This window comes from Pipistrellus kuhlii, unplaced genomic scaffold (genome assembly GCF_014108245.1).
Source record: "Pipistrellus kuhlii isolate mPipKuh1 unplaced genomic scaffold, mPipKuh1.p scaffold_m20_p_15, whole genome shotgun sequence".
In the NCBI taxonomy this organism is placed as follows: domain Eukaryota; kingdom Metazoa; phylum Chordata; class Mammalia; order Chiroptera; family Vespertilionidae; genus Pipistrellus; species Pipistrellus kuhlii.
Genome location: NW_023425460.1, coordinates 46,790,386 through 46,816,491, shown reverse-complemented (window position 1 = coordinate 46,816,491; position 26,106 = coordinate 46,790,386). Strand labels below are relative to the sequence as shown.

The following is a 26,106-nucleotide window of genomic DNA, read 5'->3' as shown; positions in this document are numbered from 1 at the left end:
CCGGCACCCGCTCCCGCAGGCCTTTCAGACGGAGGCTCTGGAGCCACGGGCAGAGCATTCCGTAGTGAAGCCACTGACGCAAATGGAAACGCGCCAGCTGCCTGCTGACCAAGGGGCACAATGCCCACCCCGCCCACCAGCCCAGACCGGATCAGGGGGGCGGAGGCGGAGGGCTGAGCTGATGCCCAGCCTCGGGCTGGGGGACACCAGCCAGCAGCCAGCTGGTTTCCACGGGAACCGGCCCCGCCTGAGATGCTGCCTCGGGGCTGACCGCGGGGCTCGGCGGGAGGGAGGCCTCGGGCAGCCCCTCAGCCCCAGGCCCCTGCCTCCTCTGCCTGGCACAGCGAGGGGCTCGGCTGCCGAGCTCCCGGTCCCCAGGGCCCTCCTGGGCCGGCTCAGCAGGGCCCCAGGCGTGGTGAGCGCTCTGCTCTGCCATCTTGAAACCCAGAAGCTTCTACAAGGGCCCCGAGTTTTCACTTTGCATTGAGCCCATGACTTCCTGCAAGTAGAGCTCGTCATCTTTGCTCCCCGAGTTAACAAAGAACCCGTTTCCCCACCCACTGCCGCCTCCGTGCGGGGCTGGCCTGCGGGAGGAGGCAGCCGGGACCTGCCTGAGTGGCGGCACAGCCTGACCACCACCCAGGGTGCTGGGCCCCTGCTCCCAGCCGAGCACGGAGCTGGGACACAGGCTGACAGCGGGTGCCCGCCCACCCGCCCGCCCAGGCCCAGAGCGGGGCTGGCCTCCCAGGGACCTGGCAGCCGGGCAGAGCTGGGTCTCTGCGAAGTCCTGGCAGTGGGGGCCGCAGCACCAGCCGCCGGCAGGAGCAGGGCCCGGGCGCTGGCCCATGTGCCTCGAGGTCAGGCAGGACCATCCGGGCAGCAGGGGCTTCCTGTCCTGTTGACGCCCATGCTCCCACCATCCCAGCTCCGGCTCCGGGGCAGCCTGCGGGAGCCGGCGGGAGGGCCCGTGTCCCCGTCACCATCCCCGCCCTTTGGGCCGAGGCTGGCGGTGTGGTTGATAGCAGGAGTCCCATCGCCACCCGTGGGGTCCCCCCAACTTCTGCGGGCGACACAGACGCGGGTTGGCCTGGAAGGGGCTCCAGGGCTTCAGACGAGCCCCCCCGACCTGCCCAGTGAGGCGGGCCGAGGGCACCGGGCCACCCTCGGCTCTCTGGACGCACTGGGTCCCTGTTGCAGCAGGCGAGACGCTGGGAGGTTCAGCCGGTACAGAGTCAGCCGCGGCCACCCCACCCCGCCCGCCCTCAGGCACCTGCTCCCCAGCTGCAAAGCCCGGTCACCTTGAAACCTTGTTGACTCAAAACTCAGCCGCAGGGAACACCCAAGCCGCCGCCTCCGATGCCCGGGCGGTGGCACGCCCTCCAGTGGCACGCCCGGAGGAATGTGACGGCCACAATGGGCAGTGTGTGTCCTGTCCTGACTCCAGCCCCAGGAGGCCACCCACACTGCCCTCCAGGGTGCACACCACGCCCAGCCCCGGCTGCCCCGTGCCCAGCACGCCCTGGCAGGGGCCGGGCCAGCCGCTCCTGGAAGCTCAGGCTGCCCCGTGCCCAGCTCCCAGCTCCCCAGGGGGAAGGCTGCAGGGCTGCAGGAGGCCTGTGTGCCTCTGGGATGTCTGGGGCCCGGCCGGCCTGGCTCAGGGGTTGAGCATTGACCTATGAACCAGGAGGTCAGGGTTAGATTCCCGGTCAAGGCACAGGCCCGGGTTGTTGTGGGAGCCCCTTTCACGTTCAGCCTGGTTCAGGGTTCGGATTCTGGAGAAGGCCGAACACAAACGAAGAGAGACTAAAAAAGCATTAATTTGGGAAATGGGGGCCAGGCGGGAGCCCACCTCTAGTGGGAGGACTACTCCTCGCTCTGGCTCTTCCATCCCTTTTTTAAAACTAAATGATAGGATACATCCGTATCCCCTAGGCAGGAAACTCCAGTCAAAGCCAATCAGTGATGCAGACGAACAGGTGGGGGCTGCTTCCACTGCCTCCAGGAACTCTCCCCCTTTAAGGCCAACGTGCCGGCCGGCCGGAGCGGCTCAGTGGGTGGGGCGTCGGGCGTGCTGTGCACCCCGAGGTCGCCAGTCGATTCCCGGTCAGGGCACAGGTCAGGGTGCGGGCTCGCTCCCCCGGAGGGGTGTGCAGGAGGCCGAGATTGGTATTTTTCTCTCACATCATTGATGTTTCTCTCCTCCCTCCCCAACCCCTTCCCCACGTCCTCGATGAGGACTAATAAATAAATCTAATGAGCAGAAACCGGTGTGGCTCAGTGGATAGAGCGTCGGCCTGCGGACTGAAAAGTCCCGGGTTTGATTCCAGTCAGGGGCATGTACCTTGGTTGTGGGCACATCCCCAGTGGGAGGTGTGCAGGAGGCAGCTGATGGATGATTTTCTCTCATCGATGTTTCTAACTCTCTATCCCTCTCTCTTCCTCTCTGTAAAAAAAAATCAATAACATATATATACTTTTTAATAAATAAATCTAATTGGCCGATCTCTGCTACAGATTTGGGGTACAATGACCCCACCCTAACGTCAGCCTGGCCTCTGCTTCCTGCAGCCTCCGTCGCTGTGCCGGGAGCTGCCGGCCGGGCTGTGGCCGCGCGCGCGGGGTTTTCCCCGCAGACGCCGACCGCAGACAGAGGCCTCCACGCGCCAGGAGAGCCAGCCCGAGCCCGAGCGCCACGGCCTGGAAGGTCCCCACGTCTCCGCTGGGAGCGGGCAGAGGCCAGGATGGCAAGCCCGTGGCTTCCTGGGTGGCTTCTCTCTGCCTGCCTCGGAGAGAGAACTAGGATATGTGGCCTCTCTCCTCTCACTTAGATGAACCTGACCCTGGCATGGAGGCGGGACTCCCACAGGAAGCCGGGCCGAGGGCCAGGCGGGGCCGCTTCCCCGCCTCCCTCCCCCGCTGCCCTGGCCGGCTCTGTGAGGCCGGGTGGCCGGCGCTGGGTGGCCCGGCGTCTGTGAAACGCTTTCTTCACTTTCACCCTCGGGAGCGAGGGCAGCGGCAGCCAGGGCAGAAGAGCAGCTCTGCTCTGAGCCCCGTGAGCCCGATTTGGCAACGGAGACTCGAGGCCCCCAGGTCACCGGTTCTAGGTGCACACAGCAGGGGGGAGGGGGGACAGGAAGTGTCTGTGGGGGGAGGGCGGCACTGGCTACCATGAGGAAGTCCCGCCTCCCCCCACGCCCAGCCACCCTGCAGAGGCCGCCTCTCCTCGCCATCCCCCCTGCTCGGTGCCTGGGTCCAAGGGTGACGGGTCCCCCCAGGGAGGCCCCGCAGGTGGGCAACAGGAACAGGGTCTCGGCACAGCTCTGGGGGCCCCTGTCTGGGCACCCGCACCCTCTCCCAGGCCGCCGGCTCCAGCCCTGGGGAAGTCCCACCGCCCAGCCCGTCCCGGCAGGCGCGCCATCCCGCGTGAGCCCGGGGTCCGTCCGCCCGGGAGGCTGCCATCCAGACCGCTCTGGCATGGCCTGAGGCATGGCACCAGTCCGACCAGAACCCCGCCTCCACGCCCTGGCCCCGGAAGGCCCCCTGCAGGCCACGTCCTGTCCCAGCTCCGGCCCAACGGCCCCAGGAGCAGCTCTTGAGCCTCACACCCGCCCAGCACCGGCCCCAGGCTTCCTGCAGAAGCCTCCCCCGGGGCCCGGGCCCGGCCCCCACTCCCGCCACGCAGCTCCCCGGGGGGTCCTCGGCCGGCGGGATCCCCCTTCGTGACTCTCTCCCCCTCGGCCCGGCTAACACCCTCCCCAGCCTCCCGCTCCCACGGGCTGCGGGCAGGCTCTGGGCTCAGACACAGGGCAGCTCGCTGCATCCCAGATGCCTGCAGACACGAACAGAGCGCCCAAACGTGCCGCACGGCCACGGCCACGGCCACGGCCACGGCCACGGCCACGGCCACGGCCACGGCCACGGCCACGGTGAGCCTGAGAGGGCGGTGAAGGACGGAGAACAGACAGACGAGAAGAAAGCTGGGGCTGGGTGGGACCCCGCTGTCTGACGCAGAGACAGCGCCACAGCCCGCAGGCCGAGTCTCGTTTTACAGCAGATCCCACGGGCAGAGGAAGGGCCTGGTCATGTTCTCGCGGGCTTCGATCCGCTCCACCACACGCACCTGACCCAGCCTGTTTACCGGCTGCTCCTCCCGCAGCCCCGTCACTCAGCCACGTGGGCCACAGGTGCAGACCATAAGGGCAAGCTCACGAGCACAGCCTTTGGCTGTCGCTGTGCTGGGACTTGCACGTGGCTTCGCCAGGAGAGGAGCTGCCCTCTCATTAGCCCAGGCTTGAACCTGCCCAAAGCTGTAGCCGCTCCCCACACCCAGACGGTCCGTTTGGGAAGAATCTCTGTGCTGGGCCTGGCGTTCCCGGGCTCCGTCTGCAGCCTGAGTTCCTCCTTCCCCGTCCGTGATGCGGAACCATAATGGCCTCAGGGCTGCGAGGGCTGGAAGGAGGTTGTGAACAGGCCTGCCTTGGTGGGGCAGCACCACCACTTCCTGGTGCCCAGCTGCGCCCCCCAGTGGCCCCATGGGGAACTGCCTCAGCAGGGCCGCCTGGGAGCGGGCATGAGAGCAGCTACCCCAGGCCTGCAGGGGACAGAGGCTGCACTGGCCGCGCTGGCCACCAGCGTCCTGCGAGGGCGGGGAGGCGGCGGCTTGGCCGGCGTGCCCGGCGTGCCCGGCGTGTCCCAGCGTGCCTGGGAGGGCAGGTGCCACGGACATGCCCGAGGGCAACGGGCGAAGCAAGACATTCCTGGGCACATTCCGACTCCCTGGGCCCGGCTTCCCCGCCCCCCCCAGCCGCAGGGAGTGGCAGGGACGCGTGTGGGTTCTGAGCCCTGGGCCGAGAGGGCTCGTCAGAGGACTGCCTCTCCCGAGAGCGCGCCCACCCCGAGGCCGGGGGAAACCAGCTCTGCACGCCCTCCCCGAAGCTCACCATGTGCCCCCTTTGCTGCTGCAAAAACACCGGGATTGCCCTGGCGGTGTTGCGCAGTGGCTAGCGCATTGGCCCTTGGATTCAGTTCCAATCAAGGGCTGGCACCGGGCAGGGCCGCCACCAAACGGCAGGAGTAGCTGCCTCGCGGTTTGGAAGGGCGCCCACCCGAGAGCAGCAGCGCCTGTGCCCGCGCCTGCGCCCGCGCCTGCACCCGCCAGGTGCCCCCGTCCTTACTTCGCACGTCAGCAAAGAGAGCCAGGCCCCACCCGAGCCCAAAAGCAGCCACCACCCCGCCCCACCTGCCCCGGGCTCCTCCCACCACCCGGCCAGGCCTGGATTCGCCAGCGGGAGGCGCTGCTGAGCCCACGCTCCACGGCTGTGGGGGGTCCGCCACGCACAGGGCCCGCCTGGGAGGTGGAGCGTTCACGGCCCAACAGCCGCCTCCGGAGCTGGCGTGACGGCGCGGCAGCCCCTGCCCAGGCCTCAGTCACCGCCTCCCGCGCCCTCAGGCTGCGAGAGGACCGGCACCGCCGGGCGCAGGTCCCCGGAGCCTCGCCACACGCCCTCCGGCGCTCAGGACGCGCCGTGGTGGGCACCCCACGTCCCGTTTCCCAGGGACACCCCGGCAGGCTGGGCTCAGGGAGGCCGCCCTGGGCTCTGCAGCTGGCGAGCAGCAGAGGGAACGGGGCTGAGGCGGCCTGCCTCGCTCAGCTCCCCGGCGCCCATGTGGGTAGCGGGTATTTATAGCGCCGAGCGCTGCCCTCTCAGCAGGTGATCAGCCGCAGGCACAGGCGCTAATGAGCTGCCAGGCGCCTTTCCCCTGATGGAGCCGGTCCTTTATGCTCAGCCACGTGTATAGTTAAGTGAGGATCATTTTCAGACACAGGCTCTGCCTCGTTCCCAGAACAAACACTGAGATAAGTGAGCCGTTATCCCCGAGCCCCACAGGGAAGTCTGTCCCCGCGGGAGGAGGCCACAGGTGGGCGACGCCGCACGGCGAAGCCCAGGTGCCCGCAGGGCCCGCAGATGAAGGTGCTTCCGCGTGGGTCAGAGCCAGGCCCGGGCTGCATCTTCAACAGCTCTGGTGGGGCTCGGCGTCAGGATGGTGGTGGTGGCAGCAGTGATAATGGCGATGGTGGTGATGGAACGGTGATGGAACAGTGATGAAATGATGATGGTGATGAGATGATGGTGGTGGTGATGATGGTGATGTGGTAACAGTGATGAAGTGATGATGGTGATGGTGATGAGATGATGGTGGTGGTGATGATGGTGATGGAACAGTGATGAAGTGATGATGGTGATGGTGATGAGATGACGGGTGGTGGTGATGGTGATGTTGATAATAGCAATGATGGTGATGAGATAATGATGGTGGTGGTGATGATGGTGATGTGGTAACAGTGATGAAGTGATGATGGTGATGGTGATGAGATGACAGGGGTGGTGGTGATGGTGATGTTGATAATAGCAATGATGGTGATGAGATAATGATGGTGGTGGTGATGATGGTGATGTGGTAACAGTGATGAAGTGATGATGGTGATGGTGATGATAATGACGGGGGTGGTGGTGATGATGGTGATGTTGATAATAGCAATGATGATGTGATAACAGCAATGATGGCGATGAGATAATGATGGTGATGGTGGCGATAATGAAGGTGATGAAGGTAATGATGGTGGTGACTGGTGATGGCAGCTGCCATGCGCTGGCACCCACCGTGTGACCAGATGTGCCAGATGCTTCCACCCTTTGCTCTCTGCGACCTGCACAACAACCCTCCGGTGGCTGTTGCCCCTCAGCCGTCGGCGCTGAAGAGGCGGAGGCGTCTCAGAGGAAGGAGCTCCTTCTGCCAAGGACCTCGTCGCCCAGCTGCGACCCCGCGCCTGCCCTCGGCATGAGAGTGAACACAAACTCCTCTACAACAGGGAGGAACAGCAGGGACGCAGAGGGGTGCTGCCGGGCTCACCTCCCTTCGCCGAGGGCTCCCGGCCCCCGGCAGAGGCTCCGTCCTGCCCAAGCCCCACAAAGCCCAGCCACAGCGGCGGCGGCCAGGCCGAGGCAGAGGGCAGCTGCACGCAGCACCTGGCTCTGCCTCTGCCCACGGAGGAGGCTGGTCCCCCCCCCCCCCCGAGGCTCTGGGCCCTGGACCAGGCCTCAGACCGTGATGCCCTCCCCACACGCTCTGTGCTCGGGGAGGGCAGGGCTGAGCGGGGCTGCTGCGCGGGGTGGGCAGGGCGGTGAGGGGCACTGGGAGAGGGCGCACAGGGTGTGGCTGTGGCCTTGTCTCCCCCCTGACCCACCAGCACCACGACTGGGTGCCCCGCTGCTCTGCCAAAGCAGAAGCCCACAACACCCGGGGGTGCGGACCGAGTACCCCCTCTCCCGCCTCCTCCCCGGGCCTCCTTCCTTCCTCCTCAGGGCAGGGCCCGCACACAGTCAGCTGACTTCCTGCCTCGGGGCCGGCTGCTCTGGAGGGTGAGGCCATCTCAGGAGAAAGACACGAAGGTGCAGGTCCTGGGAGCACCGGGCGACCACCCGCCCCCCACCCCCCGGCAGCCGGGCGGAGCTTGCAGGCCGGATGCGAGGGCCGCGGCAGAGCGCCTTCCCCCAAGACCGCTCCGCAGTCAGCTCCCCACGCTGGGCCCAGCCGCCCGCCAGGTCCGATTCCACACCCGCCCGGCGTGGCTGTGCCCCGAGAGGGTTTTCATTAAAGCCTGCTCTGTGCGGGGTACAGAGCGCGGGGAGGGGGAAGTGCCTGCAGCCCCCCGCACCAGTCCTCCAGGGACCCGGTGTTCCTGGGACCTCTGTCTGCCTCGTGCCTCCTCCCTGCCAATGTGTCCGTCTCCCTCAGGGGGCCGTGGCTGATGCACGCCCACCCGCATCTCGCACAGTGGGAGCTTTGCTGAAGTGGACAGGACTTGAGAATTGGGATCACCTGTGTGGCTGACCACGGATTCTCCCTGGAAATTCTCTCTCTCTCTCTCTCTCTCTCTCTCTCTCTCTCTCTCTCTCTCTCTCTCTTTCTCTCTCTCTCACACACACACACACAAACACACAGGCTTCCTGCTTCTTGCCAGAGCGCCGTGGTCCCAGCACAGCTGCCCGAGTGCAGGAGGCGGGAGAGGGGGCTGCATGGGAACAGCTCTACCTAAAGGGAGACGCACCCTCCCTCCTCGCACTCCGGTCCCGCCTCGGCTCCCCGCAGGCCGCCAGCAGCGCCGGGCGGTGGTTCCTGGTCTGCTGAGAGCTTTCCGGCCACACTCCTGGTCCCCACAGGCCTCCGCCCCGGCCGCAGCCTCCTGGCTGGGCGGCGCCGGCTCCCAGCGCAGGGGGCTTGGCCGGCGGCGGAGCAGGCAGAACCACGCTGTCGGAGGCTCTCCGGTGTCAGAGCCAAGCCTCACCCCGTCTCCGAAGCTGCTCCAAACCACGCGGCTGAGCGGCCGCCAAGTTAACCTCCTCCAGCGACTTCGACGGCCGGCCGAGCACGTCTGGCGCAGCGGCTCCCCGGCCAGGGCGCTCTCGCGGCCGCCAGCTGGAGCGTCTGGTCCGGGTCCACGCGGAGCGGAGCGGCCTCATCAGATTCCTCGAGGGACGGGACAGAGCGGGAGCAGGAGAGAGGAGATGCCCCCTCCCCGCGGCCCCAGGGCCTGGACGGCCGCCCGCAGAGGTGTCCAGCGCGGAAGCTTCCGGCGCGGCCGCGAGAGCGGGGTCCGGCCGCACAGAGAAGGCCGCGCTCGGAGAACGCCGCTCTGTCCAGGCCGGCCGCTCCCTCCCGCAGCCCCGCCAGCGCCGGGCTCAGGTGGAGCAGCGCAGGAAGAGGCGTGCTGGGGGCAGAGGGGGAGGGCTTGGGCTGGGGGCCCCGTGAGGGTTGGGGGGCCGTGCTACGTCACCCGCATTCCTGAGGCCAGAGGACACAGCAGGCCTCTTCCAGGGAGAAGCGGCCAGACGGAGGTCGCTGTCCCAGGGGGGAAACTGAGGCACGAGGCCACCTGGAGCGGGGCTGGTAAACTGCTCTTAAAGGGCCAGGCTCTAAATAGAGCAGGTGTGTGCTGGCCTCCCCGTTGTAACAGGAAACGGGTGGCTGTGTGCCAGTAAAACTTGATTTGCAACAACAGACGCAGGCCTGTGCTGTGGTCGGCCGGCCCCTGGCCTGGAGGTTCGAGGTGAGAAGACCCAGGAGCCATCGCCGGAGGGGAGTCCCCCTGGGGAGGCTCTGGTTAGAGATTAAATCTGTTCTTACAAGATTCTGTCATCGCACACAGGCCCGCCTCGCCCTCCACGGTCCCCGCGCCCCGGCCCAGGCTCCAGGGCTGCGGCCGGGCAGGCCCGGTGGACAGCGGCTCAGGCTCCCTCCGTCCACCTGCACCCAGAGGAGAAGCTCCGCACTGAGCAAAGGCCGGTCCCGTGCCCCCGACACCAGCCTCCAGAGGCCCCACACAGACTCCGAAGCCCGGGGCGGGGACCGTCTGCCCCTCGCCCTCGCCCTCCTCCCGCGGGCGCGCTCCGGGACCAGCCTCAGGCCCCACACAGACTCCGAAGCCCGCCTCAGGGCCCGGGGTGGGCAGCTGGGAAGGCCTATGGAGCAGAGGGCAGCGCCTTCATTTTCTCTCTCTCACACACACACACCCCCGCCCCACACGCTGAGCCGCAGGTGCTGCTGGGAACACGGCTCCTCAGTCCCGGCTCCCAGAGGAAACTGTCAGCGTCCCATCCGGGCCCTGCTCAGTGTCGCCACTTCCACTGGACTTCCCGGCCTCGGGAATAACCCGAGTTCAGCCGACTTCATCCAGAACGGTGACAACGGTCCCCTCAGGCCGTCCGGACAGCACAGACAGTGGCCACAGCGGCCAGGGGGTCACGTGAGATCCCAGCTGCTGTCCTGGGCAGCACTGACCCGAGCAGCTCCCTGTCCCACATCAGAGCCCGCGTCCAGGGCCGGTCCCATCACGGTCACCACGGCCCACAGGGGAAGACTGCCTCGGCCACCCTCAGCCCCATGAGGCCAGCCCCGCTCCCCCCAAGCTTAAGGGGTCACCAAGATGGGATGGGCCTGGGACCCTAAGCCCCGCCCATTGGAAAAAAGCATGGGCCTCGAAGCAATGCCTGGCCTTGCCGTGTGGCCTGTGAGCTCAGCACTGCACACAGCCGGTGCTCCCTCAGTGCACACGGGGGGCCTGTGAGCTCAGCACTGCACACAGCCGGTGCTCCCTCAGTGCACACAGGGGCCCGTTAGCTCAGCACTGCACACAGCCGGTGCTCCCTCAGTGCACACGGGGGGCCTGTGAGCTCAGCACTGCACACAGCCGGTGCTCCCTCAGTGCACACGGGGGCCCGTGAGCTCAGCACTGCACACAGCGGCACTCCTCAGTGCACACGGGGGGAGGCGGGGGGAGAACAGCGCCCAGGCTGGAGCTGCCGGAGCTGCTGGCTGCAGAGGCTCAGGCCCCCGCTCCCCGAAGGCGCAGCCTGGAGCCACGCGCCGTTTTCCAGGAAATGGGAGGCGGCCGCCAAGCTCCCGGCCCGGCTCCTCTGGCACATGCTGCCTGGCCCGTGGCCTCCTGGGCCGTCCCACCGCCTGGCGCGCACTGCTGGAGGCCTGGGGCCTGTGGGGGTCAGCCGTGCAGTCCTGGCTCGGAGCCGGGTGGGGACGGACCACAGCCCGGCCATGGGGATCCCGCTGCCTTTGCTGCCGCGGCCACCAGCTCGCCGCTCTCAGCGAGCGCAGAGCCCGGCCGCCGCCCCTCCCCAGCCTCCGCGGGCCCGGGTCCCAGCGCGTGGATCTCAGCGGCACGGAGCCTGTCGCCGGGCCTCCCTGCTCTCAGTTCCCGCCCAACCCCGGGGCCAGAGGACCCTGCTCCCAGCCCCGGGAGGGACCCAGCTCAGCTCCTCGGCTCCAGCCCCGCGGCCGGCCACACGAGCCCAGCCCCAGGCGTGGTGGCCGAGACCCCAAAGCTGCACCGGGCCCTCCCGGCAGCGCCCGTGGAGCAGACTCAGGAGCACCGACCGGGCCTGAGTGTCTCACACCAATGGCCTTTTTAATCCTGCCCCGAGGATATGTCTCCAGTGACTTTTAGAGAGAGTGGAAGAGAGAGGGAAAGACAGAGACACACACATCGACTGGCTGCCTCCTGCTCAAGCCCAACCAGGGCCCGGGCAGGAGGAACCTGCAACCGAGGTACGTGCCCTTGACTGGAATCGAACCCGGGACCCTTTAGTCTACAGGCCCACGCTCTATCCACTGAGCCACACCTGCTAGAGCTGCACACAAGCCATGTCGTTATTTTACAGCCGATGCCACGAGGCAAAGGAAGGGAGGGGAATGTTAACAGCGTTCTCGTGGGTCTCCATCCCACTCGACTACCTGCACCTGGCCCAGCCCTGCTTACCGCAGCCTCTCGCTCAGGCACGGGGGCCAGTGTTCCGACACAGGTTCACGCTCACAACCACAGCTGTTGGCTGTCACGGAGCTGGGAGGCTCTCCCTCCACGCTGGGCCTTGTACGTGGCCCCGAGGGGACTGTGCCCCCTCGTCAGCCCGAGGCCTGACCCTGTCCAGACGCTGTGGCTGCTCTCCACGGCCGAGGACGAGGGCGGAGCCTGTCCCCCGGCACAGGCCCCGCTGCAGCCCGGCCCACTCGCTGTCCCTGCCCTGGCAGCTACAGTGCCGGGCAACCCCACCCTCCTCCGTGGGCCCAGGAGTCCAGCTGATCAGAGGCGAAGGCCGTGGCTGACCCTGCCCCCCGCGTTCCTGTGCGCTCCTCCCTCCTCTCCCAACAGCAAAGCGACGGGTCGGCATCGGCCAATCGATGCCAGTGACGCGAGCAGAGGGCGACGCAGCGGGGGGAGGGGACCGGGGTCTCCAGGGGGCACCGTGGGGGTGCTCCTGCCTGCTTCTGGGTCAGGGTGGGCTGTGGACCTGAGATCCTGCACCTCTTCTTTCTGGGGGGACGGCCAGGCTGGGAGGGGGACCGGGAGAGAGGAAGCGCTCCGGGTCGGAAGCGGCACGTTCCTTCCGGAATGAACCGGGCCGGAGGGCGGAGCAGCCCTGGCCGCCAGGGAGTGGCCTGCCGAGCCGGCCCAGAGGCGGCCAGGGCTGCCGGGCAAGGCCGAGCGCTCACGGCCGCGGGCTCCCTCCGGCAACGCCAGTGCTCACAGACCGGAGGCAGCGCGGCCGGGCCGGGCCGGGCTGGGCCCCCCGGACGCCGGGGCCTCGAGCGCCTGGTTCTCCCCTCGCACCTGCCGGCCCTGCCGCCTGGCCTCACTGCCCTCCCGCCTCCCAGGGAACCGAACGCAGCGAACTCCGGCTCAGAGACCTCCTGACAAGGGCATCGCTCCGAGTTCATCTCGTTCAGGCCAAGGTCAGGGTGAGGCCGGGCAGGGCTCTGAGACGGCGGGGACAGCCGAGTGACGGGCATGTGGCCCGAGGCCGCCTGGCGCACAGCCCGCCGGCACAGAAGGCGGCATGGGGACCGTGGCCCAGCGCCTTGCTGGCCTCACAGGTTTCCAGTTTAATCAGAGAATAAGGCCTCGGCCACCTCTGGTCATCTGAAGCCAGAGCCCAGCCCTAACCGCAGGACCAGCCTGTCCGAGGGCGCAGGTCCGGCCTGTGAGCATCCTCATGGCCGCTGCGGGGAGGCCCCGCCAGGCCCTCAGCGCCCAAGGGAGGGGCACCAGGGTTTGGTGTCACCGCTCTGCTCGCCAGCACCTGCCTCGCACCCCCTGCCTGTGCCTGCACCCCGCACTGTTCACAGGGACAACCTCTGATTCCAATGGAGAAAAACCGACACTCGGACAAAAACCTCGCCCGGCCTGTGTGGCCCAGTGGTCGGGCATCAACCAAAGAACCAGGAGGACAGGGGTCAGGATTCGATGCTGGTCAGGGCCCAGGCCTGGGTTGTGGGAGGCAGCTGGTCCACGATTCTCTCTCATTATGGATGTTTCTCTCTCCCCCTCTCCCTTCCTCTCTGAAACCCACAGAACATGTATTTTTTTTTTAAATCTCACCTTTCTTTGGACAGGATTTAAGATACGAGGCGAACCCCCACTCCCGAGGGCCTGTGAGACGTGCCCGCGGCCCCCGCGGCCCCCCCACCGCCCCGGCAGGCGCCAGGCCCTTACCTGCGCCATCTTGGCCAGGTCCAGGGAGGGCCTCGGCTCAGGCCCCTCCTCGGGGCGCCGCCGCTTGACGCCCGCCTTCCTGTCGCTGAGGACGCAGGGCTGCGAGCGGCTGCGGGCCAGCCCGCCGGGGCGCCGGGCCAGCTTGGGCGTGGAGGCGGGCGAGCTGCAGGCCGAGAGCTCGGCGAAGGCGAACTGCTCGTGGGAGCAGGACCGGGAGCGCTGCATGTCCAGCCGCCCGCCCGCGGGGCCCCGGCCCGGGCTCCAGGGGTCCCCCGGGCCGGCCTGGCCCCCCGGGCGGCGGGGCGAGGCGGCGGGGTCGCCGGGCGAGGCGGGCGAGGCGCGGGCGGCGGGCCGGGACGGCAGGCTGAAGCTGGAGCTGCGCTGCACGGGGCCCGGGCCGGCCGCGCGGGGCACGCTGCCCCCGCTCAGGCAGCGCCGCTTCTCCACGGGCGTCCAGACGCGGGAGCCCAGGGGCCGCCAGGACGGCCGGCCGCCGGACAGCCCGTCGGAGAAGGACAGGGAGCGGCACTGGCGCTTGCTGGGCGGCGCGGAGGGGGTCCCGCGGCGGTCGCTGAGGCTGAGGTCCCGGATGAGGCTGGTCACGGTGCCCGCGGAGGCCGCCTCCGGGGGCCACAGCGCGCCGTCCGGGCACCGCGCGGGCAGGCGCTCCCAGAGGCCGGCGCTCGGCGCGTCCATCTGGAGGGGACACTTCCTGTCCAGGTCGCGCCATCTGTCATTTTCTGGATCAAAAGTGACGAAGAGAAAACGGGCGTGAGCGGCCCTCACGCCAGCCAGCCGCTCCTTCCTCTCCGGGAGCCGGCTTCCCCGGGGAGGCCCCCCTCACGGAGGAGATACGGCTCCGGAGGGACCGCAGCCCTGGGCACCGAGCTGGAAGCAGAGCAAGGCCCCAACCAGGACCCGGGCCCCGTGTGGCTCTTCCCAGCACACTGATGCCCCCAGGGGACCCCAAGCAGTCCTTCCCCCTCACCCCAGTGCCTCTCCCTTACGATGGAAGCCCACCGCCCGCCCGCCCCGGGGCAGAGCTGGGCACCGCCCGCCGCATGGGCAGGGCTCTCGGGCTGGGACTCAGCCCTGGCCGCCGGCCGCTACCAGATGGGTGCCTCAGGGGTCAGGGTTCCTGGGGCTGGGGATGCTGCCTGGGTGCCTGACCTGAACCCACCTTAAAAAAATATATATATATATATATTATTGATTTTTTACAGAGAGGAAAGGAGAAAGATAGTTAGAAACATCGATGAGAGAAACACTGATCAGCTGCCTCCTGCACATCTCCTACTGGGGATGTGCCCGCAACCAAGGTACATGCCCTTGACCGGAATCGAACCCGGGACCTTTCACTCGGCATGCCCATGCTCTATCCACTGAGCCACACTGCCTAGGGCCCAAATCCACTTTGAAACACTTGCTGACAACAGAAACAGGTGTTTTATTGATTTACGTCCCACCCACCAAAATGCCCCACAGCAAAAAGCCCAGCTGCCGATCATCGAGCCATCCATCCCTGGCCTCCAACTTCTCCTCTGGGACCAGGTGCCACGGGGCCAGACGGTCCGGGCAAGCGGCCGACTGAGAAAGGAGCCACGGTGGCCCCTGCTTAAGCTGCACCCATAGAATGGCCTCTCCCGGCCCGTCCTCAGAGCACCCGCCTCCTGTCGCGTTTCCCTGGAATTTCCCCGTCTCTAGGGAATCGCGGAGGAAGGGGAATTGGGAGTCGGTGAGCGTGGCCACTTTGCTCCGCCGTGCCATCCCGTGGGCTGGGGCCTCGGGGCCTCTCTGGCCTCCCGCCTGGTCAGTCCCACGTCCTCGCCGCCTTCAGAGGAGCTCCCAGGCCCACCCCTGCCATAGCCTGTCCCCTCCGGCCGCTGCCCTCGGCCCTGCAGAGAGCACACCTGTGACGTCAGGAGGCAGCCGAGGATCAGGCCGAGTCAAAATCACCTGTGAAAATACAAAAAAAACCCTGCAGGTCCTTCTCAGGCACCAGAAGTTCAGTGTGAGACTGAAGCTTGGCCCGGCCAGGAGTCTGTGCCTGAGCATCAGCTCACGAGCCAGGAGGTCGAAGTTCGATGCTGGGTTGCGGGATCCTCCCCAGTAGGAGGTGGGGTATGCAGAAGGCAGACAACCAATGACTCTCATCACTGATGCTTCTAGCTCTCCCTCTCCCTCTCCCTTCCTCTCTCTGAAATCAATCAATAAATATATTTTTTTAAATAGAAAAAACAAACAAAAAAACCCTGAAGTTTGATGAACCGACTGCAGCAATGAGGACGGGAACTTCCATCGGAAGGCGGGCGTTCTGTTTGTTTCCAGGTTAACCACAGACCCCACGGGGACGGCTGCAAGGCCATCTGAGGTGCCCGCCGCCTGGGGGAACCGCCTACTCTCCCGGTTCTCTCTCCAGGGGGAGAGAACCGGTCTGCAGGAAGCAGCGAGTGACAAGTGCAGACAGAAGCTCAGAGCAGGCCCAGGCTGTGTGCTTGGTCTCACTTGTCTTTTTTTTTTTAATTAACATTTTTATTGATTTCAGAGAGAAAGGAAGAGGGAGAGACATCAATAATGAGAGAGAATCATGGATGGGATGCCTTCTGCACGCCCCCTACTGGGGATGGAGCCCATAACCCGGGCCTGGGCCCTGACCAGGAATTGAACCGTGACCTCCTGGTTGCTAGGTCGATGTTAAACCGCTGGGCCAGGCTGGCCGGGCCATCCGCCCTGTCTTTGCACCCAGCACACAGCCCCTTCCCAGGCCAGGCCGGCCCAGCCTGTGGGTCCCCGAAGCCCCGCCCCCAGGGCCGGGGACAGGTGTGCGGGGACAGGTGTGCGGGAAGCAGCGGGAGACGGCTGAGGACTGGCCTCTAAGGTACCGTCCCACAGGGCCCCAGGCGCCGAGCACGGCTCTGGAGCGTCTGTCAACACAGGCAGGTGGCCTGGCCGCCAGCGGGCAGATAACCTCACTGTTCTATCTTTATCCTCGGAGAATGTGTACGAACAGCAACAATGGGCGATGTTTAGCCTGGTGTGTGTGTGTGTGTGTGTGTGCGCGCGTTTCCCCCTCCGCTCAGGGGACGGAGATCTGGTCGGCCACCAGACAAGGAAGACAGGAACAGAAGGTGATTTCGGCCTGACCTCACGCTGCGCAGAGGAACGGGCGGCTGGAGAGGGGACTCCGGACACCCGCCCTCCCTCCTGTCACTCCTGCACAAACCACAGCGACCGAGGCCACCGACTCGGGTCCGCGGAGCCGCAGCACGAGGGGGCTGGAAGGGTGCGGCCAGCGCTGAGCTCAGCTCCGCAGGCCCTGCCTGCAGCCTGGGGCCCTCACCGGGATGAGGTGACAGCAGTGGGGGGTCAGTCCCTGCGGCTGCACTGGGACGGGAGCCTGTATGCTGCACACCGGATCCTCAGTGTGGTTTCGGGGCCCCCGGCGAGAGCGTATTTTGGGGTGTCTGTTAGAGTGCAGAGCCCTGGCTCAGTCCCTGACTTCCAAACGAGCTCTGGGGTGGGAGCCGGCATGTTAGTTCGCTGCCCAGGCGATTTCCTGTGAGAGGGCGAGAGCCCGCCCGGGACCCCTCAGCCCGCAGCCCGGAGCGCTGCCCCGGGAAACGTCGGGTGGACGGCCGGTCCCCGCACAGCCGGGCGCTGAGCCGCTGCCCGGCGTCCGTGCTGCTGTCGTGTTGGGCCGACAGCAAAGCAGAACCACGGGGGAACAACCCCACCTCCACCCCCAGGTGCCTTTCTCGGCGGGGAGGGGGGGCCCAGTGGCACAGGTGTTCTGGGGGAGCCCACAGTCTGTGAGCAGGGAGGGACTGCCTGCCTCCCCCAGCACCTGTGGCTTCTCAGGGAGCTTTCTAACACCACGCTCCGCAGATGTCAGATGTGGGCTCCGGGGTGGGGACACACACACACACACACACACACACACACACGCCACCAGGCCTGTGAGCTCAGGGAGGTTGGGCACCCCAGTTCCAGGCCATCCCTACAGGAGCATCGAGTGTCCCTGTTTCCCTGCCGAGCCCATCTTTGGGGGCTGAGGTGTACACAGGAGTGTGTGGGAGCCATGTACTCACAGGGCCTGCCTACAGATGGGGGGGGGGGGGAGCCTGGACAAACACACAGAAAGCACAGGCGCCATCCGGCTCCCCCACTGGCACACAGGCCAGGGGCCGCCCAATGCCTGAGACTGAGCTGGGAGCAGCCTCTGCCCCCGCCATCCCCAGCAGACGGGGTAAGGGGACCCCAGCTCTCACGGGCCCGGTGCTGAGGCGCCTGACGGAGGGCGAGGCCTCGGGGTGCAGCGAGCACGAGCTCGGAGGAGGAAACACGCCGAGCATCACACGCAGCCTTTAACCCCAGACGCTGCTCCATCTGCCCTGCCCCGGCCGGGGACGTCCCCGGGCCCACACCTCCCAGGTTCCCAGGCAGGGGACGCGTGGCCGGGTCTCTGTGCCCGCCACGGGCGCCGCCCACGGCGATGCCCACGGCAGCACCAGCTGCCAGAGAAGGCCCGTGATGCGCAGCTCCAGGCCGAGCCGGGCGGGGCCTCCGCACACCCAGGCGCCGGCTCCTCAGGGAGTTCACTCCCAGGCGCTGGCTCCTCGGGGGAGTTCACTCCCAGGCGCCGGCTCCTGGGGGGAGTTCACACCCAGGCACCGGCTCCTCCTGGAGTTCACTCCCAGGCGCTGGCTCCTCGGGGAGTTCACTCCCAGGCGCCGGCTCCTGGGGGAGGAGTTCACTCCCAGGCGCCCCGGCTCCTCGGGGAGTTCACTCCCAGGCGCCGGCTCCTCATCGTGGGAGGCCCGGCCTGCCCTGCGTGGCTCAGCTGCTGAGCATTCACCCGTGAACCAGAGGTCAGGGTTCATTTCCGGTCGGCACAGGCCCGGGCTGTAGACTCAATCCCCAGTGGGGGCGTGCAGGAGGCAGCCGGTCAATGATTCTCTCGCCATTGATATTCCTCTCTCCCCCCCCCCGCCTGTGAAATCAATAAAAAATATGTATTTTTAAAAGCTACCACATCTCAGAGAGAAATCTTGGTTCCCCCGCGGACACCAATCCCGAGCGGCCCCGGGGGCCCCTTCAGGCAGGAGGAGACGTCACAGCCACGAATCAAACACGGCCGAACGGGCTTGTAATTAAAACGCTGTGGTACTTTTACGATTCCTTTCTATGCATAATGTATGGCCCTCACACTGCCTGTGTCCGCAGCCTGGGGAGTGATTTACATTAATAAATAATTTATTGCCGTAACTCCTGAAGTAATTATGGGTTTCCATCCGTTTTTTTTCTCTTCAGCGGACGAATGGTTTGCTCTGTCCGCAGACTGGTTTCCACGCCTCTTCCCAGCGGCCTTCGCTGCGGCCACTGGGAGCGCGCGTTCCCGGGACATCGATTCCCAGGCCTTCTCCTCGCCCGGGGGCTGAAGCGAGTGGGCCGTGTAGTGTCCACTGTCCCTGCAACTCGGGCCTCATTATACGGGGGCAACTGACGGGGGGAGGGGGGCGTGGGAAGCAGCCTGCTCTCACCCCCACTTGCCATTTCACCAAAGAACATTCAACCAGTCCAGGATGGCTGTCATGTGACCAAGCACTTCCCACGGCAAGTGATGGGGGGGAGCCGAGCACCAGGGTGGGGCAGCCCCGCCTCTCCCAGCACGTGGGGTCCTCCCCTTGCGCCCCCACTAGAAACCCCGCCGGCCAGGCCACACCCAGGAAGCGGCCGCTGGACCCAGGTTTCCGGTATCAAACACACTAACAGCCGCGGTGGCTCTGGCCCCACAGGTGCGCTGAGGACGGGCTGGTAACCAAGAAACCGAGGCGCAGGTGGCTCTGCTGGAGGCAGCCCCGGGGACAGCCCCGGCTCCCCTCGGCGCCTCCCGCCCACACCTCGCCCGCCTCTGCTCCCTCCTCCCCTCCCTGTGGGAAAGCACAGACCACTTCTCTGTATCGAGTTCCCAAATGTGGGAGGGGGGGGGGGGCACAGAGGGGCAGGGGGCCTTCGCTCCCGCTCCTGGGACAGAACGGAGTACTTACAGCGACGCGGGGTGAGCCCTGGACGGGGTGAGGGAGGCTTTTCTGTCTGTCTGTCTGTCTGTTTTATGCTAATCCTCACCCGAGGGTGCATTTCCAATGATGCTTTTAGAGGGAGTGGAAGGGAGGGGGAGAGACAGGGAGAGACATGGATATGAGAGAGACACGTCGATGGGTTGCTTCCTGCATGAGCCCGGACCATGCCCTCAACAGGAATCGAAGCCGGGACCCTTCCGTCCACGAGGCACGCTCTCTCCACTGAGCCACACTAGCCAGGGCAGCGAGGCATTTTGCATTTCACCTGAGCGGGTGCCGAGGAGGCTGTGCTCCTGCAAAGGGCGGCTTTGAAAGAGGAAGCGAATAGGCTGAGGCCCTCCAGCCCAAAGGCACCCTCGGGGGAACCTCAGCGAGGCCCTGCGCGGACCTCGGGGAGTGACGGAGCTGCGGGCCCAGCTGCCAGCTCTCCCCGGAGACCCCGGGACCAGGCCCAGGCCACGGGCCCTGTATCTCCAGGAGACAGGCAGGGGGTGGTGATTGTAAAGATGTGGCGTTTATCTCTGCCGCGCATTGTCAGGCTCCGGAAGGACCCAAACCCCAGGGACAGTCTGGCCGGACCCGAGCGGGGAGGCACGCCCGAGATGAAATCGAGCTGCGGGATGCCCTCCCGGCCCGGCCCGGCCCCGGGCGAGGCCACGCCTCCATCCGGCTGAAACGGGCAGAGGGGCACCGGAGCGGCCAGGGCGGGAAGGCAGCAGGCAGGAGGGCCTGAGCCTCCGGTTCCTGCAAACACCGCCATCGGCATGATGAGCAGACCGAGGCTCGGAGGCCGGCTCGCTCTCCCCCCGCACCCAGCACCGCCGGCCGGAGCTGCTCAGGGAGGGCCCAGCGGAGCAGCAGGCAGTGCGCGGCCGGTGCGTCGGGAGGGCTGAGCAGAGGAGATAAGCTCCTGGGGGAGAGACGCCAAGGGGAAGGACCAGGGCACTCCACACCCCTGCTCCCCGCGCTCCCTCCTGCAGGCGGGGCCTGTGTGGGCTGCAGAGCAGGAGCAAGGCGGGACCCGGGGGGCAGATCCCCCACCTGCTCTGCCGGGCCCTGGGCCGGGGGAGGAGGCCTCCATAGGAAGCAAAGCGCAGGCTCCCAGCTCAGCCCGGCTTGCATCCGGAAGGCTCCGTCTCTCTACCTGACTGTCCCAGGGCCTCTGCCGGCTCCCTGGGCCTGAGGGTCTCCCCCACAGCGACTGCCTCACCTACACTCGCTCCCCAAGTCCCTGTTTGGACTGGCGTCTCCTGCAGGGACCGGGAAGCCTGCTTTAGGCTCCGCCCTCTTCCTCACCTGTCAATCACAGTGCTCACCTGGCCAGCCTCCTCACGGGATCTCACACAGCCGCCCAGCAAGCCCACAGGCAGGTGCTGTCCGAGTAGCCACTCAAACATTTTTTGTCGTTAGTCCTCACCCAAAGATATTTTTCCATCCACTTTTAGAGAGAGTGGAGGAGAGGGGGAGAGACGGAGAGAAACATCGACGGGAGAGAGGCACATGGATTGGTTACCTCCCGCATGCACCCCGACCAGGGCCAGGGCCGAACCTGCAACCTAGGTACATGCCTTTGACCAGAATCGGACCCAGGACCCTTCAGTCTGCCGGCAGATGCTCTATCCACTGAGCCACACCTCCTAGGGCCATAGCAGCCATTTCACTATGGGGAAACTGAGGCTGAGAAAGGTAAGCTGTTCAGGGCAACTACCGTGTTTCCCCGAAAATAAGACATCCTCCGAAAATAAGACCTAGCGCGTAGAAAGATAAGACATCCCCTGAAAATAAGACCTAGCGCAACTTTGGGAGAAAAAATTAATATAGGATACTGTCTTATTTTCGGAGAAACAGGGTATCTGCCCCACCTGGCTATGGTGCTCGAGGCTCTGAGGCCCGGGAAGCCGAGAGGGCGGCCCTGAGGGGGGGCTGGCCCTCCACCGCCCGGGTCCCAGTCCAGCCGGCTCAGAGCTGAAGCCCGGGCCGGGCCGAGGGGCCGGGCCGAGGGGGCCTCCCTCCAGCTGCGCAGGGCAGTGTGGCAGGATGGGCCCTGAGGCCGGGCCGCTGAGGTTTGTAACCACCTGGAGGGGTGTCCACTGGGGGCCTGTGTGGGGACGGGTGAGCCAGGCCAGGGGGTCCCGCTGCCACTTCCTCTGCTGGCCACGCCCGCCTCGCTCTCCGCTCTCCCTCCCTGTGGCCTGTGACTGAGAAGAAGGCAACTCCTCCCCCCGACCCGGCCGGCTCTGCCCACGGGGCCTGGGGCACCTGGCGAGGCCCAGGTCTCCCCCAATGAGAGCAGCCGGACGCTGCTGCCTCACCGAGGCCCTGCGGGAGGGGCGTGGCCCCGCACCCAGCGCCCGCAGCCCCTCGGCAAGTGGCCTTTGGACACCCCGCAGGGAGGCTGAGGAGGGGCCCGCGGAGGCAAACGCATCGGAAAGCCCGGGGCCGCCTCCTGGGAGCCGGGACAGACGGAGAGGAGACCGGCGGCGCTCCGAGCAGGAGGGGTCCCAGCCCTTTTCCCCTATTTTAACCCCCACCCGAGGGTGTTTTCTCTAAAGATTCTTAGAGCGGAAAGGAGGAGGGGGAGAGAGAGAACCGAGCCGAAGCTGTGGCCCTTCGGAGTGCGGGCCGACACGCTAACCGCTAACCACACGGGCCAGGCCCTCCCGGCCCCTTTGGAAGAAGTCATTCCCGCTCCCGTGAGAGCGAGGGGGACCAGCGCTCTGGACGGGGCGGGGGGAGGATGGAGGTCCCAAGGAATCACCCAGAAGCAGATGCAGCTTCCACGCCGGTCAGTTACACCAGCCACCCCAGCCCCGTGCCACCAACCAGGGGCGTGTCCGGCCCCGAGCGTTCACGCTGCCGATGACCCCGGCGAGTGAGAAAAGCACCAGGGTTGGTTTGTTTGTGGTTTTAATGCCCCTGTGCTCGCCCTGGGCTGGGCTAGAAGACTGCGAAGAGCAGACAGGCACCGGCGTGGTGTTCCTGCGGGCGGGGGCGGGGGCCGGGCCGGGGCCGGGGCAGGCTTTGTCCTGTGCTCACCGCGGTGCGCTCGGCAGCAAACAGCCCGCACCGAGCTCGGCAGCAAACACCGGCACCGCGCTCGGCAGGCGGAGGCTCGGTGTGTCCGCACCGGAGCGGCACTGAGCCTCACTCCGGCCCAGGCCAGCAGCCCGCACCGCGGGCCCACGCCACCCGGAGGACACAGGCCCGGGGGTGGGGGGACACGGGAAGGGCCGCCCTCGGTGACTCACCCATCCCTCCGCAGGAGAACAGGGTCGGGCCGTGGCTCATCTTCTCCGGCGGGCGCTGCAAACAAGCAGAAAAGCCGTCAGTCTCCGGCCTCAGAGCCGGTGCCCGGGAGGGAGCGTGGGGGAGGAGAGGGACAACGCCTGTCCACCCCGCGGCCCAGCTCTCCGTCCGAGTCTCCGGGGGTCACGGAGTCTGGGCCTCCAGCGCCACGAGAAGGCCGTGACCTCTGACCCCGGCCTCTCCGTGGAGGGATGCGGAGGGGTGAGGGAGGACGGTGATGTGTGCAGGTGCCGGGGTCGGGGCTGGGAGCGGAGGGACCTCACGGGGGCAGGAAGGACCCCGAGGGGAGGGCCGAGGCGGAGGCTCGCAGGCTGTCCTTGCTCTCGACGCATAGCGTACGGGGTGGCTCCCTTCCCACGGGGGCTTCTACCTCGCCCCCACCCCCCGCCAGGGCAGAACGCCAGGGCCCCGGGGAGAACAGGCCAGGGGGCCCAGCAGAGCTCCCTGCGCCCGCGGGCCCCCTCAAGAGGCCTGTGCTGGCCTCCGGGGGGAGGGGGTGCGTGCGGCCGCAGGGAGAACTCCAGACTGTCACTCCCCTCCCCACCCCTCCACCCACCTGCACCACCTGCGGCGGGCTGTGGGGGCTGAGGGCGCAGCGGGGAGAGAGGGTCCCAGCCCGGGAGTCGCCGGACACGGAGGCCCTGACTCCCGAGGGGAGCCCAGGCCTGGCCCTTTAAGGCCGGGGAGGACGAGGGTGGGGCCCACTGGGAACACCTGGCCCACCCAGATAAGAGGGGTGCGAGCGCAGGGCACCGGTCCCCACCCTGTCCCAGGCCGTGAGGGACCTTTGCCCTCAGTGTGTGGCCAGGGGCACCGGGGGCCGCCGGCCGCCGTGGCTCCCAGGAAGCTCACGTTGCGTGGACGTCACAGCCACGTGGACAAACCACGACCCCACAGGAAGTGGACCGGAGGGGAGGGACCCACCCTGAGCGTGCTGGGGGCAGGGCTGGCTTTGGGGGGAAACTGGTGCTGAGGGGCCAGAGGAGTTTACGAGGGAAAAAGGGGTGCAGTCCTCCCCGGCCTTAAAGGGCCAGGGCCTGGGCTCCCCTCGGGGGTTTCCACCTGTTTTTTCTTTCTAGCGGACGAGAGGGAAATAAAAAGGAATCGAGGCCCCATCGTGCTTCCTGCGCCCCGTCTGCGGCTGGGCCGCCAGAGCACCCCACCCCACAGCCTTCTAGGGAGCAGGCCAGGCACCCGACCCCTGTCCCGGGACCCAGCACTGAGGTGCCCAGCCCCAAGCTGCCCAGAGCGGCCAGACTCCCAGCGTCGCCGAGTGAGATAAAATTCCCGCGGTGAGTGCCAGGCCGAGCCGGCCGGTCACTCTCCGCACCCCGCACCCACGGGGGAGGAGCCGGGCGCTGGGAGCTGAGGGGCTCACCACGGAGTCCCCCAGGTGCACAGTGAGGCCAGGCCTGGCTGGTGCCGGCAGGGCCTGGTCTCGGTGAGGCCCCTTGCCCACGAGAGAAGGTTCTGGAATCAGAGCCTCCGTGGGAAAGGCAAACGCCGGAAATCCAATGGAGGCTTCAGGCCCTGACCCCATGGGACACAACCCGCTCTCCTGGCGAGGAGCTCGGACAGGACACGGCAGCGCCCCCTGCCCACACCCGCTTCCTCCCGCAGCACCCCGCTTCCTCCCCCAGGCCCTGACGGGGCAATTGGGGCGACCGGACCGCACCCCGCTTCCTCCCCCAGGCCCTGACCGGGCGAATGGGGCGACCAGACCGCACCCCGCTTCCCCCTGCAGACCCTGACGGGGCGAACAGGACCGGACCGCACCCCGCTTCCTCCCCCAGGCCCTGACGGGGCAATTGGGGCGACCGGACCGCACCCCGCTTCCTCCCGCAGACCCTGATGGGGCGAACGGGGCGACCGGACCGGGCGGCGGGAACCAGCGGGCGCCCAGCTCTGAAGCGGCACCGGGAGGCTGTGGCCGTGAGAGCAGAGGCAGAGCCGGCCGGGAGAGAGGAGCTCGGGAAGGAGCCGCCGTGGACATGCAGGGGCCTGGCGCCCGCGCTGGGGGCATTCTCTGCCCACCCCGGGCGGCGGGGGAGGCCTCAGCCCTGCACCTCCAAGTTCAAGCCTCAGGACCCTGGCGGGGCCGTGAGCCCCATGCCAGCTCCGGTCCCTGGGAGAGAATGCCCGTCGGAGCCCCGGCCGCTGGGTGCCAGGCCTGACGAGGCCGGATTCTCCCCACTGAGCAAGGGGCTCAGCCTGGACCTCCCGGTGCGGCTGCTGCGGGCGGAGAGGGCCAGAGGCTGGGGAGGGGTGAGGCCCAGACTTCAGCGGGGCCGGAGCCTGCGGGGAGGGCAGCCTGGCGGGCGAGGTCACTCTGGAGCAGAGCACCGGGGGGCGGGGGGCAGGAGCTGGGGAGCTGCCCCGGAGGTCAGTCATCCGGGCGGCCGGCCAGCAGCTGACGGGGGAGCGGCAGGAGGAAGAGCCGGCCGCAGGCGGAGGGAAGCGGCGTGCAGTGGGGGAAGGAGAACCGAGCCGGCAGCTGCCATTGTGCAGGCCACGGGCGGGCCGGGCACAGCGGGCCGGGCACAGCGGCAGCCCTCCTCGGGACAGGGGGCGTCCTCCTCGCTCCCCCACCGCTCCCGGGAGCAGGCAATCCCTCCCGTGGTCACCAGCCCCCCTTTTCAGAAAACAGAGTCAGAGCGGCTGCCGGGAGGCAGGGAGGGGCTGGCAGGCCTGGAGCGTGGGTCGCCCGCAGGCCTCTCCTCAGCCAGCACTGCCAGGGCCCCGTGACTCCCCCGAGTTTATTTTTGTTATTTTTTCACTCTTCCCCAGGATATTGACATTTCCATTGATTTCTAGAAGGGAGGGAGGGAGGAGGTGGGGAGAGACACATCCCTGTGGCCTCCCACACGCACCCCCACCGGGGCTGGGAGCTTGCAGGGAGGTACGTGGCCTTGACCAGGAATCAGACCCGGGACGGACCCTTCAGTCCACGGCCACACGACAGCCACCGGCCCCCGCCAGGCTCCCTGCAGTTTCACTCTCTCCCCACGCGGAGCCTCCGGCCCCCAAACTCCACTGGCCTGAGGGGCTCCTCCTTCCCTCCTCAGCCTCAGGCCCACTGCGGCCGTCGCCGGGTCCGAGGAGAAACAGGAGAAAGGGTCCCTCTTCCTGCTGTGACCTGACCACACTTCAGCGAAACCCGACCGACGCCCTCCCCCCATGTCATCGCGAGGCTGGGTGACCAGCGTCCGAGCTGGCTGTTTAGTCCGAGCCCACCCCCTCCCCCGCAGGCCTCGCCAGGCCCTGAGGGCCCTCCCGGGAGAGCCGGCTGGGCGGGTGGAGGTCTCGGTGCGGGAGACAAGGCCGGCACCGTGCCCGGGAGCCGTGACCTGTGCCCCCACCCCTCACCCCCGGCTCTCGAGCCACCGATTCCTGTCTGTACGACACGCTAGGGGAGAGACAGCCTCCTGCTGCCCCTGGGCGGGGGGGCGGGGGGCTCCAGGGCAGGGAAGGGTGGCGGGACCCCACCTCCTTCCCACTGCGTGGTGCTGGCGGAAGCAGGCCGGCCTGGGCGCTGGCCAGCAGCCTGTGACCCCCAGTTCTCTCCGAAGGGGGCGGCCCACAGCTGGCTGCGCATCTGGGAGCCAGGGGAGGGGAGGGGAGGGGCAGTCGCGCCCACAGTCCTGTGCTGGTGGGGGC

General features: G+C 67.1%; 1 protein-coding gene across 2 annotated transcripts in view; it reads right to left on the bottom strand.

Moving 5' to 3' along the window:
* FAM53B (family with sequence similarity 53 member B) overlaps positions 1–26,106 on the bottom strand; it is a 44,417-nt gene that overhangs the window by 3,476 nt on the left and 14,835 nt on the right. The window contains exons 3-4 of one of the 2 annotated variants that reach the window (XM_036439351.2): positions 22,392–22,446; positions 13,064–13,803 (exon numbers count right to left, since the gene is read on the bottom strand). In XM_036439351.2, the coding sequence (XP_036295244.1) occupies positions 13,064–13,803; positions 22,392–22,446 (795 nt within the window). The remainder of the gene's footprint in view (positions 1–13,063; positions 13,804–22,391; positions 22,447–26,106) is intronic. The other variant, XM_045582200.1, reaches the window with a different exon arrangement.